General features: G+C 41.2%; 1 protein-coding gene across 1 annotated transcript; it reads right to left on the minus strand.

Annotated features, from left to right (window-relative positions):
- Positions 1-11567: 11567 nt before the first annotated feature.
- Positions 11568-12230, minus strand: BCR41DRAFT_397100 (hypothetical protein; the record flags this gene model as incomplete). The annotated part of the gene is made up of 1 exon (XM_022028864.1): positions 11568-12230. One exon carries the CDS (start codon positions 12228-12230, stop codon positions 11568-11570), a length of 663 nt encoding a protein of 220 aa, XP_021880719.1.
- Between the last annotated feature and the right edge of the window lie 5689 nt (positions 12231-17919).

Consider the following 17919-nt stretch of genomic DNA (forward strand, 5'->3'; position numbering starts at 1 on the left):
GGTCTCCCTTCGACTTTGAGCGGTCTCCCTTCGACTTTGATCGGTCCCCCTTCGACTTTGATTGGTCTCCCTTCAAGCAGGGTCCAGTAATACAATCAATTATCTCCTTGAATGATGCTTGCTTGATCGGATGCTCCTCTGATACTGTGACCTGAAATAGCTTGTTGGGTCCCAATGCAAAATCAATGCACGGAAATTTAGAATGTTCTGGTACAAACAACTTGCCAGCTGCTTGAGTGAGCCCTGATAATTCCTCTGAAGTCCGGATAAACACCTCTTCTGGATTTGCTGGAAAATCAAGAAATCCTGTTTCGCCTGACTGGAGATCCCTAAAGGGAAATCTAATATCACCACGTCGAAATAAGTGATGAGCATAGATTTCAAACAGTGGGCCTTTATCTATATCCTCTCCGCCTATGACAAGTTTCGCCAACACATCGACCCAAGTGTTATCTTTTATTTTGTCCATAATCTGTGATTCGACCCAACGAGATGCCCACACCAGGTAGAAGTCGAGATGGTCAGAAGTGGGCACTCTATGGAGTAAACGACTAAATCCACTCGCATCTTTTCCTCGTGCAAAGAGGCTTAGAAGATCTGCTGGTTTCTCGAGTGTTCTAATGGCATCATTGACGCGGAATAACGCAGCTTCTTTAGCACGCTCAGTATGTTTTTGATTTTTGGATAGTATATCGGCTGGACACTGTAGAACCTGTCTTGGCACTCCCCCCAACTGGTAAAAAAGCTCCTCCAAAAATGCTTCACTCACTACATGAAAAAACTTTACATTGGCTCTACATTCCTTAAGTTCATCCAGACTCCAGAGTGACATGTGATAGTAGCTATTTGGTGTATTTTCCTTGGTGAGTTCATCGTAATGCCCATAGAGAGTTCTTGGCGATGCTGAAAATATCGTCCTGGCTTTACCTGGTTGAGGATTTTTACCACTATCAACTAAATACCACGTTTCACGTAGGTCAAGGAAATCTTCGAACATCGTTATATTCCCTTTACGTTGGCAAGTTGTTCCTCCATAAACATAACATTTGGTATACTGCTTCTCTTGGAAAATAATAATCGGTGGATTTTCCTCATCGTGTTCGGCAAGGAGGCGGATGGCAAAATAGACCAAAAAGGCTGACTTCCCAATTCCAGGCGTTCCAGTGACAAAGAGTTGGTTCAAACGAGGTACTTCATGAGGGGTACTTAATCCGGATGTAATATGGTCATAAAGCTCTTTATATTCATCTCTGATATAAAGATGCCTTGTTTTAGCAATAGGGAAGATATAATCCTCAGGGGCAGTCAATATTTTGGAACCCTTGATACCACCAGAATTTCGGAGCTCGCAAGCCACGCTAATAATGCTGTAGTAAACACTATCTACTGCTAACTCCTTCCCCATGTACGAAAGCAGCTTGACCCTCTCTTTCGAGTTTAGACGCGAGATGGCAGGGCTACCATTCACTATCCCTTTCGTTACAAGCCCTGCTTCTGTAATCGCATCCATAAGAGCATCTCTATTTATACTTGGACGATCTTTTTTAGAGGAGTGATCAAAGTCAATATTTTTGATTTATTGCACTGCACATCACTCTGAATTGATCAATAACCAGGTTCTCAGCCAAAAGCACTCACCAGAATCTCCATCTTGTTTTCTTTTCTGAGCTAAGTATCAAAAGCGAATAATGAGAAAGAACGTTGAGTTATCAAGACACAAACCAAATGGTGATATCATGCACATGGCCGTTTAAGATATAAACCAAGCTTCATCAGCTGAAATATCAACAATCAGTCCATCAAGAGCCAAAGATATACCTCGCTGTGGTGGCTTGACAAAAACATGGATAGTGTTCTCTGGAAGTTCAGAATTAAATATCACCCCAAGCTTCATTGACGCGGGTGCGAGAGCCTCTTTTGACTCGATTTCTGACTCGACGACGGTCTTGTCTTCGTCAGGGATGGAGACCTTGTAGAGGATGAGCTTATCTGCGGCAACATGATCAAGTTCTGGCTTCTTTGCTACCTTGATGGCTTGCTTGAGCATCCCGACCGATTTATCGCAGAAAATCTCTACTGGGAACGACGTTGCTTCTCCCTCGACAACACAGTTCAGCTGCAGCAGTGGGATGGCGCGCTTTTTTCGTTGTGGGTGCTGGTTTACTCTTTTTCGTTTATTGAGTGTGGAGGCATCCTCAGGCTTATTTGCAGTCATTTTTATTTGTGCTTGGCTCTCTGTGGAATCATTTGCAGCCATGTTTTTTTGTGTTGAGCTCCTTGTGGTGGCCATTGAAAATTAAGATGAGTGGGACTGAGTGTGGTTGAAATGCAGGGAGAATGATGGTTAAATAGGCGAAGGTATATTCTATACTCTTTCACACTCGTGGTCGCTGTATGAAAACAAAAATGAAAAATGTGTAAGGCAAAAAAAAAAAGGAAAGGAAAGATAAATTTAATCCTTTATTTTAAGGTTAGGCGATGTGTGAGAAAATATTTTTTTCAAATAGCCACGTGCTATTTTCTGGGTCATTGTGACGTGACAATCTTGAATTAATCTATTTGACAACCCCAAGCTCACTGTTATTTGACAACCCTTTTTTATTGGCAAGATTATTATGTGAAAATCGTTCTATTGCTATCCCTCAGCAACACGGAATCCCTCCAGCAATCTAAAAGCTTCCATCAAATAACAAACCTTTTTTTTGGTTACGAGGTGTTGTTTTTTATTACAACTGATTTCTAAAACAAGGGTTTGCTTTTATAGAAAATGTGCCTATACGGGTAACATGCACTAAGGGGTTTTTTGGATATACAGTGGTCATCAAAAGTCATTCAATGATTTTGAATTTTTAACATTCTCATTCCTTTTCTTCATTCTCATCTAGCATGTGGCTAGTATATTTGGGGTAGTGCATTTGTTCCCCACACTCATGATTACTTTCATGTCTCATTCTTAATTATGACTTCATTGTGAAATAAAACCAATTTCAATTTGACCTGTCTATTGAATGACTTTGCTGATTTTGAATGTTGATTGCAAAAAAAACTTTTTCACTTCTCTTTTTTCTACCAAGGTTACCTTCAGCTATATCTTCATACACCTCTACTTACAATTAACATTCCACATCGCTTAGTATTTATTATGAGGAGGCTTTCTATGGAAAAGGTACAAAATGTTCAGGCCTTACTTTGACAAGGGAAGTCTACAAGCGAAGTGGCAAGGCAACTTGGTATCTCTATTTCATCGGCAATAAGGATCAGGAGGGACGTCAAGGACAATATTCCTAAACCCAGAATGGGCAGACCCTCGTTGGTTTCCCCTGCTACCAAGAGGGTAATTGCACGCGAGGTTGATACGGGGAAATTTAGATCCATTCTGGCAGTTCAAGAATACATCAAATCGAGCCATGGAGCGCATGTCAGTGTAGAGACTGCCCGATGCTATGTAAAATCAGAGGGTTTGAAAAACTATGTCCGCCCATTCAAGCCTAGGCTGACAAAAATGCAGATTGCGGAAAGGAAGAATTTTGCCCTCAACCACCTTGACTGGACTGTTGATGACTGGAAGCGAGTGATGTTCTCGGACGAAAAGCTTTTTGAAAGGCTAGGGTCCTTAGGAGGAAGAACACAATATAGGCGACCCGGCCACAGGACTTTAGAAGATCGAGATGTTAGAGAGAGATCAAGGGGAGCACATAACAAACTTATGTGGTGGGGCTGTATCACTTATCATGGTGTAGGCGATGGTTGCAGGATCCCTGTCACAGTTGATTCCTCTTTATATGTTGATGTTCTACAAGATTATGTCCTCGGCTCATGGAAGTGGTATGGCCAGGACCCTGAAAAGTTAATTTTTCAGCAGGACAATGCAAGTGTTCATACGAGTAGGATGGTTAAAGAGTTCTTTATTAAGTCACACATTACCACTTTGGAGTGGCCTCCAAATTCTCCTGACCTCAACCCTATCGAGAATGTATGGGCCTACATGGATCATCGGCTCAAGGGATATGAGAAGGTACCAAAGGATCTGGATGAACTATGGGAAAGACTACAGGATATCTGGACATCTATTCCACCTGACTTCCTTGATGAGCTATATGAAAGTATGCCACGAAGGGTAGAGGAACTACATCGCATGAAAGGAGGTCGTACACATTACTGAAGAACAGAAAAAAAAAAACAAATAAAGCAAAGCTGCTGATTTTCTTCAAATGTCATTCAATGAGATGCCAATAATTGGCATTCATCTAAATTTTCAATTAGCAACAGGAGCTCATTGACATTGTAGTAGGAGTGACATTGTCGATGGTCGAACTCGCTACGTAAGTTTCATTAGCGACAAGCAAGATCAAATTGGAGAAAGGAATGAGAATGTCGAAATTCCTAATTCATTGAATGACTTTTGATGACCACTGTACCGGTTAGCACCCCGCAAGTCCATCTTAAGGTTACAGATGCTCTGCCTCGTTTCTACAACAACTCCGACCTGCGCAAGTTTCTAGATGAAGTCCGTCATGTTGTTTGCACATTCGTAGGCCGAGAATCGCTCGAACAGTCCTGTGACCGATACTTGCTTTACCTGACGGTTAGTGAGTATCATCGCCAGTATCTCGAACAGGAACTGGAAAAACTCCCAGAAGAGCAGAAAACCTGGGAGAAATGTGAAGCGACTTTCCTGAAGATCGCCCTTACGGAACAAGAACGTATGTCGCAGTTTAAGAAACTACTTGAGACTGGTAGAGGAGCGCGCGAGACTTTCCATCAATTCGCCATGCGTGTGGACCGAGATGTACGAGTATACGGTATCAGCGACGATAGCGAGATGGTTATCTCCCTCCTGACGGCCACAGTGAAAAACTTTATGCTCGATCTTATGATTACCAGGTTACAAGTCCTGAAACAAGAACCGGTGCTCGCCTTTAAGTCAATCTCAGAATTTACAAAGATTTTGGGAAGTCTTACTGGTCCCCACATCCCGCAAGAGGTTATTACCGATGATAATCCTGCACCTCATCGCCGTGACACAGGTCCAATGCGCCGCGCACGAGCATCTGAGGAAAGATTTAACCCTTGTTGTAAATAGTAGGTGTATCTTTGCTTAAGGGGCAAAAAGATAGACACAAAATCAGGAAAGGACAGTACAAAGAGTGTCAACAAGAATAACAAGAGAGAATACAGACAACCACCTTGACGACAAACAGCGTCATAGGATGCCGAAAGAGAAAGATGGGAGCTTTATAGGTTAGCTCACAAACTGAGTTCCTGGACGGCAAATGCTTGTTGTGAAAAGGGGAAAAGATAATAGCAAGAACAAGACGTATGGGGAAAACTGAAGACTTTATTGAGGAAGAAGTTCTTTGGCTTTTATAACTTAGCCTACAGGCCTGGCTGTGGTGCTTTCTAGGTGAGGTGGACTCACCGATAGCTTAAGGCTTTGCACAAAGGTTCTTTTAACTGTGGATCGACAGAATGTCCCGATTAGTAGATACAAAGTAAAAATAAAATAGTTATAATTAATTTATATAACTATTAATGACCAGCCACAACACTCTAAGGGCAAAGCCTACAATGAGGAGGCTAAGTCAAAACCCCTCTATGATTGCCAGCAATGCGGCAAAAATTCCTCCCACAATACGGATGGACACAAACAATGTGCAAAATGCAATGCACGAGGCCATCTGGCATCCGAATGTACCAGAAACAATAATAGGTCTGGTAAGAATCGTCCTAAATCTAATTATAATATGTCACTGCATAAGCAAACAGTTCTTAATAACACTCTGTCGAATTCTACTGTTAATACACAGGTTTCAACAAGTCCACCTCAAGTCCTCGATGACTTAAACGAAGCTCATTCGCTAGAAAAGAATAAAAAAGAGATTTCAATACATCCCAAAAATCTATTAAATTTATCATTTTATGCTCAAACATATCAAAACCCTTCTCTCATGAAACCACCATTGATGATCTTTGGCACCCAGCCTAGAATCTCTATGGAGTTAATCAACCCCACAATATTGTCATGGCATGATCAATGCGTCACTGCTACTCTCGAATCTCAATTTATACACTCACCTTCTCATATAAGAGTTTCATCTTTATCTTCTTCGAATGTTATCCCTAACGATGATGTCCATATCTTAGCCAAACTCCATCTCAATCAAGAGAGGGCTGACAAAAGAATCATAGTTTTTGTTAACTTCGAAGGGGAAAAATATGAAGCTTTGGTTGACACAGGCGCGAGCGTTACGTGTATCCGAAAAGATATTATCCTTAAACATAACAAAGGAATCTCTCCTGTTGCAGGCGTTATCACTCTAGCCGATGAGAGCCTGACTATTCCCCGTATAGGTGTGGTAGAAAATATAGAACTCGCATATGGCAGTCGAATCGTATCGGCAACGTTAGAAGTGATCAATCGATCATACCCCTTTATCATAGGGATGGATTTATTTTATAGTGCGTTTTACTTAGTAGCAACAATAAACCTTATTTTTGAGCATTTTGGTCTGACCGCAGTCACATTGTTTACAGAGTGCTAATGGGACTAGATTTCAGTCCATTCACTCTTCTTACAGGCGAAACATACTCCATGAACTACTCTGAAGACTACTATATAAAAGAATTGCGAGGAAAGCCAAAAGGGATTAGACGGGTTCTTATAGAAAGGAAACTTCGGAGAAAGGATCTTAAGATGATATGTGCGAGCTGCAAGGTTCGTGATTACTCTAATAATCAAAGCTCATGTTGTTGTACACGCATTTTGGAGCTACAATAGGATTTTATGGCACAGCGATCACTTCTAGAGGAGATTGCAGGCAAACATGAGCAGCAAATCATTTTCTATCCAAAGTACCACTGCGAACTGAACTTCATCGAGATGTTCTGGGGTGCAAGCAAGCGCTATACTAGAGCAAACTGTGATTATACTTTCAAAGGTCTGCAAGAAACAATACCAAAGGCATTGGCTTCTGTAACTATACTTAGTATTCGAAAGTATGCAAGGAGGAGTTTCCGATACATGAACGCAAAAAGGAATAATATGTCTGGCCACGTTGCCGAGCTGCAAGTGAAAAAATATAAATCTCATAGGCGCATTCTAGCCAATTGGGATTTGAGGACAGAATAGACTACCCTTAACATCGTTATGATGTCATCTCAATTAAAGTTTTAGCCAATCATAATTTAAGATTTTTTGGTGCAATTTTCCCTCACATAGTAAAATAGTCCATCTTTTTTCTTTATGAACTTGGAAAGAAAAAGTCATACCGATAAAAACTTTGTAGAGAATTGGCAAACGAATAACATTACGATGAGTTTCCTTGTCTAGCTTTCATGGAGAGTGAGAACATACATTTCCCTCGTGGCCTATTATTTTCCCTAAAAAAGTGTGTGACTAGGAGGAATACACTGTATCAGCTTGGATTTGGACTCTCGGACTGCCACAATCCAGGGCAAGATGCTATCCAGTTACCCGAACCTGAGGAAGATAAACGTCCCTCCCTCATCCCTGGTTCTATACCAGAAGAAGAGCATACCAAAACATTTATCATTGAGAAAAAAGTGTTTATGAAAAAGATCTCACGTCCACTAGTCGACAATGCCCGGATACCTAAACAGAGCTCATGCCCCGTACCGGAAATGAAAGTATTTTTACCAATCCCAGAGGGTACAGTCCTCTATAGGCGATCACGTCCTTTTGCTGAAAAACAAATGTCCATCCTCAATGAAGCCATAGAAAAATGGTTGATAGATGACGTTATCACACTTGCCCCTGTAGGCAATGTGCACAATAATACTCTTACACTCACAGCAAAGAAAGACCAAAATGACAATAAAACGTTATGGCGAGTATGTCTTGACCCTCGACCCTTAAACAGACATCTACCAGATGATAACTATCCATTACCTCTTATAAATGATATTATTATTCGTCTCGCTGGTCATGCCATATTTACAACTATTGATCTCTCACAAGCGTATCATCGCATGCCAATTAATGAAGCAGATCAACCCTTAACAGCGTTTATGCATCAGGGTAAACAATACATGTTTAAGAAGGCACCTTTTGGCTTGAAACCATTGTCCAGTCTATTTCAGCGAGGAATGTCTCGCATTCTTGGTGATCTTCCTTTCGTCTACAACTTCATTGACGATATCGTTATTTTTTCAAAGAACAGAGAGGAACATGCCGAACATGTACACACTGTGATTATCCGTCTCAACGATGCTAAGTTAATCATCAACAGTGGTAAATGTAATTTCTACAGTACGCAAATTTCATTGCTCGGCTTCATAATAGGCCTGCATGGTAAAAGTGTTGACCCCTCTAAATTCGCAAATATCGATGATTGGGAGCCTCCAACTACTGCTAAGCAAATTCAATCGTACTTAGGCACATTCAACTTTTTCCGCGAATATATACCACTCATTAGTGAAGTTGCTGCACCCTTGGATGCTCTGAGATGTCGAACAGACACTTTCACATTGAATGAAGACCAGTTACAATCTTTTAATGCCTTAAAGTCCTTGCTTACTCATGCACCAGTATTATCCTTCCCCAATTTTAATCACCCGTTCTACGTCGCGACGGATGCATCTGATGTTGGGATTGGTGCTGTACTGTATCAATTACCCCGAGGCATAAATCATCCGAAGGATATAAATTATATCTCATTCATGGCACGATCACTACATCAAAGCGAACGAAAATACAGCGCAACAAAGAAAGAGCTCCTGGCCATTGTCTTTGCTCTTAACAAATTCCACTACTATTTATGGGGTAGACATTTCGATCTGTACACAGATCATCGTGCATTAATGTTTATTCATTCTCAACCTGATATGAATGCCATGATGACTAATTGGCAGGACGTAATATTACGATATTCATTTACGGTGCATTATCGACCAGGAGTACTCAATGTTCTACCTGATGCTTTATCACGTCTATTCCCAGCACGCATGACTCTAAGACAACAAGCACTAGATGTGCATAATGAACCTATGTTAGCATACATCCATGCTATTCAAGTTTCTGACAATCCACGAAACATCGTACCCGAAGAAAAACGGCGAGATGTCATGTACCGCGCTCATGCGATGGGCCACATCGGCACTAATGCTATGGTTAAATCTATCCATTCTGATGGCAAAACATGGCCACATCTAGCAAAAGACTGTACTGATTTTATCAAACGATGTCAATCATGCCAACGTATGAATATTGCGAAAAAGGGTTACCACCCACTGAAAGCCATTCATGCCCAATTACCAGGAGAACATGTTGCTATTGATATAGCTGGCCCTTTCACAACATCTGAGAAGAACAACTCTTACCTGTTGATTATCGTTGACGTTTGTGCCCGCTTTGTATTACTTGATGCACTATCTGATAAATCTGCTCTTACGGTTGCTACGGCGCTGTTTAAGCGATTTACAGACATCGGTTTTCCTCGGATCATTCAGTCCGATAACGGCAAAGAGTTTGTCAATGAGCTACTACGCATCATTACCTCGCGAATGTTTATTGATCACAGACTAATTACTCCTTACCATCCCCGAGGCAATGGTGTAGCTGAAAATCATGTTAAAACTGCATGCCAAATGATTAGAAAACAAATAAGACACGACAACAAACAATGGGATAATCATGTTCCGTTTGTCCAACTAAGTGCTAATACTCGTATAGTCAGCCTCCACAACTCCTCTCCTTTCTCTCTATTTTTTGCGCGCAAAGCCAATGGCTTCAGCAACTATACTGATGAAGATGGGAAACCTATGAGTCAAGAAGAGTTACTTGAAAGGCTCAAATACATGACAGAAATAGTCTTCCCTGCAATTCGACGCAAGTCTAAACGAACTCAGCAGAAAATGATAGAGCGATTTAATGCTACGGTACTTTTGAATGAGTTCCCTGACGGAGCTAAAGTCATGACTCTCGATCCAATCCGTGGTAATAAACTTACCCCACGTTATGAAGGACCCTACACTGTTGTGAACAAGAGTTCTCATGGTTCCTATATACTCAAGGATGGCACAGGTGCAATTCTGGCCAGACATTATGCTCCATCTCAATTGAAACTCGTACTTGATGACTTTGAAGACACGGACACATATGAAGTGGAAACTATAATTGATCATCGGCAAAATGCCTCGTCCCCTCATGAGTATGAATACCTCGTCAAATGGAAAAATTATCCACATGATCTCAATACATGGGAACCTGAAGAACACTTCATTGAACGACAATGTATAACTGAATATTGGGCCAATCATCACGCCTCTAAGATTGTTAATGCTAGCCCCAAACGACCTCATAATTCCCTATCAGAACCTGTTGACTCGGTGCAGAATGTGTCGCCAACGTCTGATGACCATACATCTGTCAGAAAAACCTCTCGACCTAAACGTCGACGCATGCGTCGTTAGATATATCACGACCGCCTTATTTATACCCACCTCAGTATCCATAACAGTAACAATCACAATAAGAGTAATAGCAATAACCATAAAAAAAAAAAAAAAAAAAAAAAATTTAACAATCATACAAATCAACAATCGCAAAGCTTTATTTCTTCTCTTTACGGTTGCTATTTCTACTTGAAGTAGGACGCAGATTGTATCTCCTTGACCGCCCTACTTGCTTCTGCAAATCCTCCACCTGCTTGGTCAGATTTGCAATTATCTCTCCTTGCTCACTGCAAGCGAAATCACTATAATAATTTTGTGCAACATAGTATTTCGCCCATATTTCTAGAGCATTCCTTGCAACAGGACATTAACTAGTATAAATAGGTCTACTTTTCTATCTAGTTCTGTAGCATAGTTCCCCCTGAATAAAGATACCTTTATTGCACCCTTAGATCCCCCTAGAACACTACCTTGACTTTTGCACTCACGCACCATCTTGTAAAGAGCTACGATGTCCAAGACCATCGTGTCTACTTCCTCCAATACTTTACGGCGCTGATGATGCTGCGCACGTTCAGATTCTCCAGCATCCTCCTCACCGCGCTTCCGCACACCAAGCGAAGTCCCTGTGGATGACTCGGTCACAATAGACCCACCAATCTCTAGAGACGGAGAGCGATCACGATAACGAGGACCCCCTCTCTCTCTCCAAAGTGCATGACGGTCGGCTTGTCTGAAGGCAGGATCTCTATCATCGTGCTCAAAACTATTCTCCCCACTAGTGAATGAAAAGTGAAGTTCAACAGGTGAACTTGAAGGTGAACTTTGAGGAACATTCTTGGAAGACATTCTGAATATGTGTATAATGGAGTTGTTCACAGGAATATGAGTGTCTTGAAGTTTAGTTGAAAGTATGAGAATGGCGAAATGAAGAATGAAGGAATGAAAACGAAATGGCAATCAATTTATGCCCACAAGCATCCATTCACATCCTTTTCTTCAATTGCCATTAGTCATTTCAAATGGCGTGATGTTCAGAACAAATGAACCAATGAATGAATGAGATTTTGGCATGCATCAAAAAAAAAAAAAAAAAAACCAACAACAAATGTATTTTGAAAACAACACTTTATTCCGCAACTGGTTTAAAGGTTCTATACACATCTAACAACAGTGCTGCTTTTTCTTGCAAAAGCTTTGCTACGAGGCGAGTCTACATCAACTGACTCTAATTCAATGAGAACCTTTCGGAGTTGTCGTTCTGACATCCCCAACGTTGACTCTTGATAACTGCTTGACGTTTCTGTCACAACTTCAGTCTCCGTTGCTACTGTAGTGACGGCAACCTGTGCACGTTGTGAGGACTTAGCTGACGCTTCTAACCGTTGCCAGTCCGCCTCCTTGACCAACATCAGGTTACGACGTCTCAGTTGCTTGAACAACGATGGCTCATGTACCCAGAATACGTCAAAATTGTCACGGCTTATAGGTCTACTGTATAAGTCAAGTTTTTGTCCTCCCTCCAGGTAAAGATACTTGCGAGGTCGTACTTCGTCCCCATCCTGATAGAGTGGACTCTCTGTCCGCGCCCTGAAATTGCAGTGTTCACTCTCCAAAAAGAGCTTCTTGATCCTGCGCCCATCCCTGGTAGGATGCTCCCATGGTACATAAGAAAACACTGGGTCAGCGGGTGGACCATCAGTAGAAGGTGAAGTCTGGCGACTTGCGCTCTTATCACTCTCCAATTCATCACGAGCGCGTTTTTTGCCAGCAACCTTGTTGGTGGAAGAGGAAGCAGTGTTGTTGGAGGCAGACATAATGTAAGCAATGTAACGAACACGATAATAATATTTGATAGCTTGGTTGTGCGATGAAGAGAATCTGAATGTAAACGAAGTTGAGGAATGGAGAAATGAGAAACAAAAAGAACCTCATTAAGAAGCCGCCATTGCTATTCTCATTGTCTCTACTACCTTCATCCTGATTCGTTCCTGACATTACAAATTTTCTTCCGCATGATCTGATCTTTATTGATCATTTACACCAATCAACAACGCCAAATTGAAAACGTGTCCAAACGCGCCATTACCATTCCACCAATCAGTGATCTATAATCATCCATGTTTTTTTTTTTTTTTTTAAAAAAAAAAAAAAAAAAAAAAAAAAAAGAAAGAAGAATGTCGATGCTTGGGCGACAACCTAAAAAAAAAAAAAAAAAAAAAAAAAAATTTTTTTATATGCGCTTACATAAAATAAAGAACTGAGCAATCGCGATCATCCTTCGCGTCCTTTCTCAACCCGCTTGGTGCCTGGAATGTTATGCTTTATTCCTCAATAAAAGAGAAAGTTGTTGTATATTTCATTATACAAGATAATAACGGCCCAGCTATAAGATTAAGAAAAATACTAAAAACACACTAGGAACACACTAGAGGAATTCCTAAAATTAATACGCTAAGAAAAGTATAATAATAATAACGCGTCACTAGAGACGCGACAAAACACCGACATGGTTCCTGAATAATCCCATGTCGCTTCTAGATAGATATGTAGTTACTTGGTACGAGTCTCTCTACCAGAAAATGAATAAATACCCCATGGATGTGGTGTGTGGACCCACATCTTATTTTCACTTATCTTAGCTTCCGATAACTACTGTTAAATATTTTTCACAGGCGATCGCTTTCCAGAAAACCCGCTGTAGTCATCGTCACTCTCGAATTCGCACCTATTCTCGTTGAAAGTAGGGTCTTCGTCTAGATTTTCATTGACTTCCTGGTTGAATGAGTGATATTCATCAAAGTCGTCGTTATTTTCTTCGCCATACTCTTCGTCCTACTCTTCGCCATACTCTTCGCCATACTCTTCGCCATGCTCTTTGTCGAACAAGAAATTTTCACTCTTATCATTCATCGTTGAATAAAAAAAAGGAATTGCGTTTCAAGGTCAGGCAGACTGATTCAGGAAGAGGAATGGAAAGTGGGAGCATGAAGAGAATGAATGAGAACTGAAAAAACTTTATTAAACAAAACAAGAATATGGACACAAAAAGTTTTATCGCATATTGAGGGTTCTCTCCTCCACGAGGGGAACAAACTGTTTTTTGTGGATTGAGTAAATGGGCTCAACATATTTAAAGATTGTTCCCTTTGTCTCTTTGCGAAGGCTGTTGCAAGAGAAGAATCTAGTACAATCGTATCAGTGTTACTTGGCGTCACAGACGATGATTATTGGTCTTTAAGATCTTTGAGATATAGAGATATAGAAGCCTAGCTATGGAAGTAGAAGTTGGCTTTGACTATATATAGTCAACATTAGTAATAAAGAGAAAGCAGAGGCAGAGATGCCGAGCATTTACTGAATTATTAAAGTACATGGCCGCTTTGCGAGACAAGATCAGACAAATAAAGTTAATCTGTCAACTGTTCGTGGTATTAAGCGTGTCTTTAGGGATGATGCAGAAGGTTCTCTGAGAATTGAATGAGAATGGCAATGGCAATGGTAGTGCGAAAAGAGAAGAAGCCTGTTATGCACGCAGATGATTGTGGATTTTTTTAAGCCTGTGTGCTTTTCTTCAGGTTAGCGCTGTTTGTGCAATAGGTTTGTGCTGTTTTCAGAACAGGTTCGCGCTGTTTTAGAAAAGGTTTGTGCTGTTTCAGAACAGGTTCATGCTGTTTCAGAACAGGTTCATGCTGTTTCAGAACAGGTTCGCGCTGTTTGGGCATTAGGTTTGTGCTTGTTTTCTTCCAGCACGTGCTGGAAATCGAAACATCACACCCTTTCTCTTCAGGCTCAGATCTCGGTCCGAGCCAAGGTTTACTTAACAAAATTCTTATAAGCTTGACCCTCTACTTTGCGCACTAAAGATTGTCACGTCACAATGACCCAGAAAATGGCACGTGGCTATTTGAAAAAAATATTTTCTCACACATCTCCTAACCTTAAAATAAAGGATCAAATTTATCAATTGCAATTGTCGCTCCTTTCCTTTGCTTCACTTCATTTTTGCACTCTCTCTCCCTCTTCCTTTGCCCTTTTTTTTTCACTTTTTTCATATTTCACCCCAGTTTTGCTCCCATCAATTTTGCTCTTTTATTTATTCCAAGCCTTCATCTATTGCCTTCCCTTTCCTTTCCTTTCCTTTCCTTTTTTTTTTTTGCCTTACACATTTTTCATTTTTGTTTTCATACAGCGACCACGAGTGTGAAAGAGTATAGAATATACCTTCGCCTATTTAACCATCATTCTCCCTGCATTTCAACCACACTCAGTCCCACTCATCTTAATTTTCAATGGCCACCACAAGGAGCTCAACACAAAAAAACATGGCTGCAAATGATTCCACAGAGAGCCAAGCACAAATAAAAATGACTGCAAATAAGCCTGAGGATGCCTCCACACTCAATAAACGAAAAAGAGTAAACCAGCACCCACAACGAAAAAAGCGCGCCATCCCACTGCTGCAGCTGAACTGTGTTGTCGAGGGAGAAGCAACGTCGTTCCCAGTAGAGATTTTCTGCGATAAATCGGTCGGGATGCTCAAGCAAGCCATCAAGGTAGCAAAGAAGCCAGAACTTGATCATGTTGCCGCAGATAAGCTCATCCTCTACAAGGTCTCCATCCCTGACGAAGACAAGACCGTCGTCGAGTCAGAAATCGAGTCAAAAGAGGCTCTCGCACCCGCGTCAATGAAGCTTGGGGTGATATTTAATTCTGAACTTCCAGAGAACACTATCCATGTTTTTGTCAAGCCACCACAGCGAGGTATATCTTTGGCTCTTGATGGACTGATTGTTGATATTTCAGCTGATGAAGCTTGGTTTATATCTTAAACGGCCATGTGCATGATATCACCATTTGGTTTGTGTCTTGATAACTCAACGTTCTTTCTCATTATTCGCTTTTGATACTTAGCTCAGAAAAGAAAACAAGATGGAGATTCTGGTGAGTGCTTTTGGCTGAGAACCTGGTTATTGATCAATTCAGAGTGATGTGCAGTGCAATAAATCAAAAATATTGACTTTGATCACTCCTCTAAAAAAGATCGTCCAAGTATAAATAGAGATGCTCTTATGGATGCGATTACAGAAGCAGGGCTTGTAACGAAAGGGATAGTGAATGGTAGCCCTGCCATCTCGCGTCTAAACTCGAAAGAGAGGGTCAAGCTGCTTTCGTACATGGGGAAGGAGCTATCAAGAGATAGTATTTACTACAGCATTATTAGCGTGGCTTGCGAGCTCCGAAATTCTGGTGGTATCAAGGGTTCCAAAATATTGACTGCCCCTGAGGGTTGTATCTTCCCTATTGCTAAAACAAGGCATCTTTATATCAGAGATGAATATAAAGAGCTTTATGACCATATTACATCCGGATTAAGTACCCCTCATGAAGTACCTCGTTTGAACCGACTCTTTGTCACTGGAACGCCTGGAATTGGGAAGTCAGCCTTTTTGGTCTATTTTGCCATCCGCCTCCTTGCCGAACACGATGAGGAAAATCCACCGATTATTATTTTCCAAGAGAAGCAGTATACCAAATGTTATGTTTATGGAGGAACAACTTGCCAACGTAAAGGGAATATAACGATGTTCGAAGATTTCCTTGACCTACGTGAAACGTGGTATTTAGTTGATAGTGGTAAAAATCCTCAACCAGGTAAAGCCAGGACGATATTTTCAGCATCGCCAAGAACTCTCTATGGGCATTACGATGAACTCACCAAGGAAAATACACCAAATAGCTACTATCACATGTCACTCTGGAGTCTGGATGAACTTAAGGAATGTAGAGCCAATGTAAAGTTTTTTCATGTAGTGAGTGAAGCATTTTTGGAGGAGCTTTTTTACCAGTTGGGGGGAGTGCCAAGACAGGTTCTACAGTGTCCAGCCGATATACTATCCAAAAATCAAAAACATACTGAGCGTGCTAAAGAAGCTGCGTTATTCCGCGTCAATGATGCCATTAGAACACTCGAGAAACCAGCAGATCTTCTAAGCCTCTTTGCACGAGGAAAAGATGCGAGTGGATTTAGTCGTTTACTCCATAGAGTGCCCACTTCTGACCATCTCGACTTCTACCTGGTGTGGGCATCTCGTTGGGTCGAATCACAGATTATGGACAAAATAAAAGATAACACTTGGGTCGATGTGTTGGCGAAACTTGTCATAGGCGGAGAGGATATAGATAAAGGCCCACTGTTTGAAATCTATGCTCATCACTTATTTCGACGTGGTGATATTAGATTTCCCTTTAGGGATCTCCAGTCAGGCGAAACAGGATTTCTTGATTTTCCAGCAAATCCAGAAGAGGTGTTTATCCGGACTTCAGAGGAATTATCAGGGCTCACTCAAGCAGCTGGCAAGTTGTTTGTACCAGAACATTCTAAATTTCCGTGCATTGATTTTGCATTGGGACCCAACAAGCTATTTCAGGTCACAGTATCAGAGGAGCATCCGATCAAGCAAGCATCATTCAAGGAGATAATTGATTGTATTACTGGACCCTGCTTGAAGGGAGACCAATCAAAGTCGAAGGGGGACCGATCAAAGTCGAAGGGAGACCGCTCAAAGTCGAAGGGAGACCAATCAAAGTCGAAGGGAAGTGATGATATTTTCCTCTATTTTGTGGTGCCAGGAGACGTATATGACGACTTTAAAGTTCAGAACTTTCTTACCACCAGAAATACGGTCGTCAAGGATCCATATAAATGCGTAAAACATGTAAGACAGTGTGTCATAAAAATCGACACCGAAGCTGCATATTCAGGAGGATCAGCCGGTACGAATCTGAAGAATTAAATCGAATACCAATCAAGTGGATGAAATTTTGTCTTTTTTAAAAAAAGCATTATACCCGTTCCTTGAGAAATTTTTACAATGGTTCATTCTTTATGAATGAAGCCATCATTATCCACTTACCTTCTAGACGAATAAATAGAGCGGTTTAATCCGTCCTCCCTTCTACTGGGGCATTTAGAACTTTATAAAGCTGTGATCATTATGCGATCTTGTGTGCAAGAAAAGGCAGGATTTTGTGATACTATTATCAAAGAGTTTTGTAAAAACGGATAGAGATGAAGAATCCTGTGGAGAACCCAGTGAGAGTCTGATGATGAGACCCAAAATCATATTATTATCACCAGGACAGCTGGCATAGGAAATTATCCTTTCTCGTATGCTTTGTCATCTGGATGCTTGCCACTTGCGAAAGACCTATCAATTATCATCATCCAGGGCGCCAAAACCTTTACCGGGAGCTAGGATGACAGCTCCACTCTAAAGACATAAATGTCGTTTTAGCCCCATGGTGCGTGCACGGGATGGCAACCTGTGACCAATGAGATCATATTAGTTGTATGTTCGGCCAATTCAGTGTCAGTATGTGAAGGCGGCGCGTCTTGAATCTCTAGGCGTCCAGGGACATGGAATAAAAAAACATCAAGAATGTGGCCAAGGCTGCCACGCGATTGACCGGTAAAATGTGATACAATATTGGATTGTGTCGTCA

Source organism: Lobosporangium transversale, assembly GCF_002105155.1.
Source record: "Lobosporangium transversale strain NRRL 3116 chromosome Unknown BCR41scaffold_22, whole genome shotgun sequence".
NCBI lineage: Eukaryota > Fungi > Mortierellomycota > Mortierellomycetes > Mortierellales > Mortierellaceae > Lobosporangium > Lobosporangium transversale.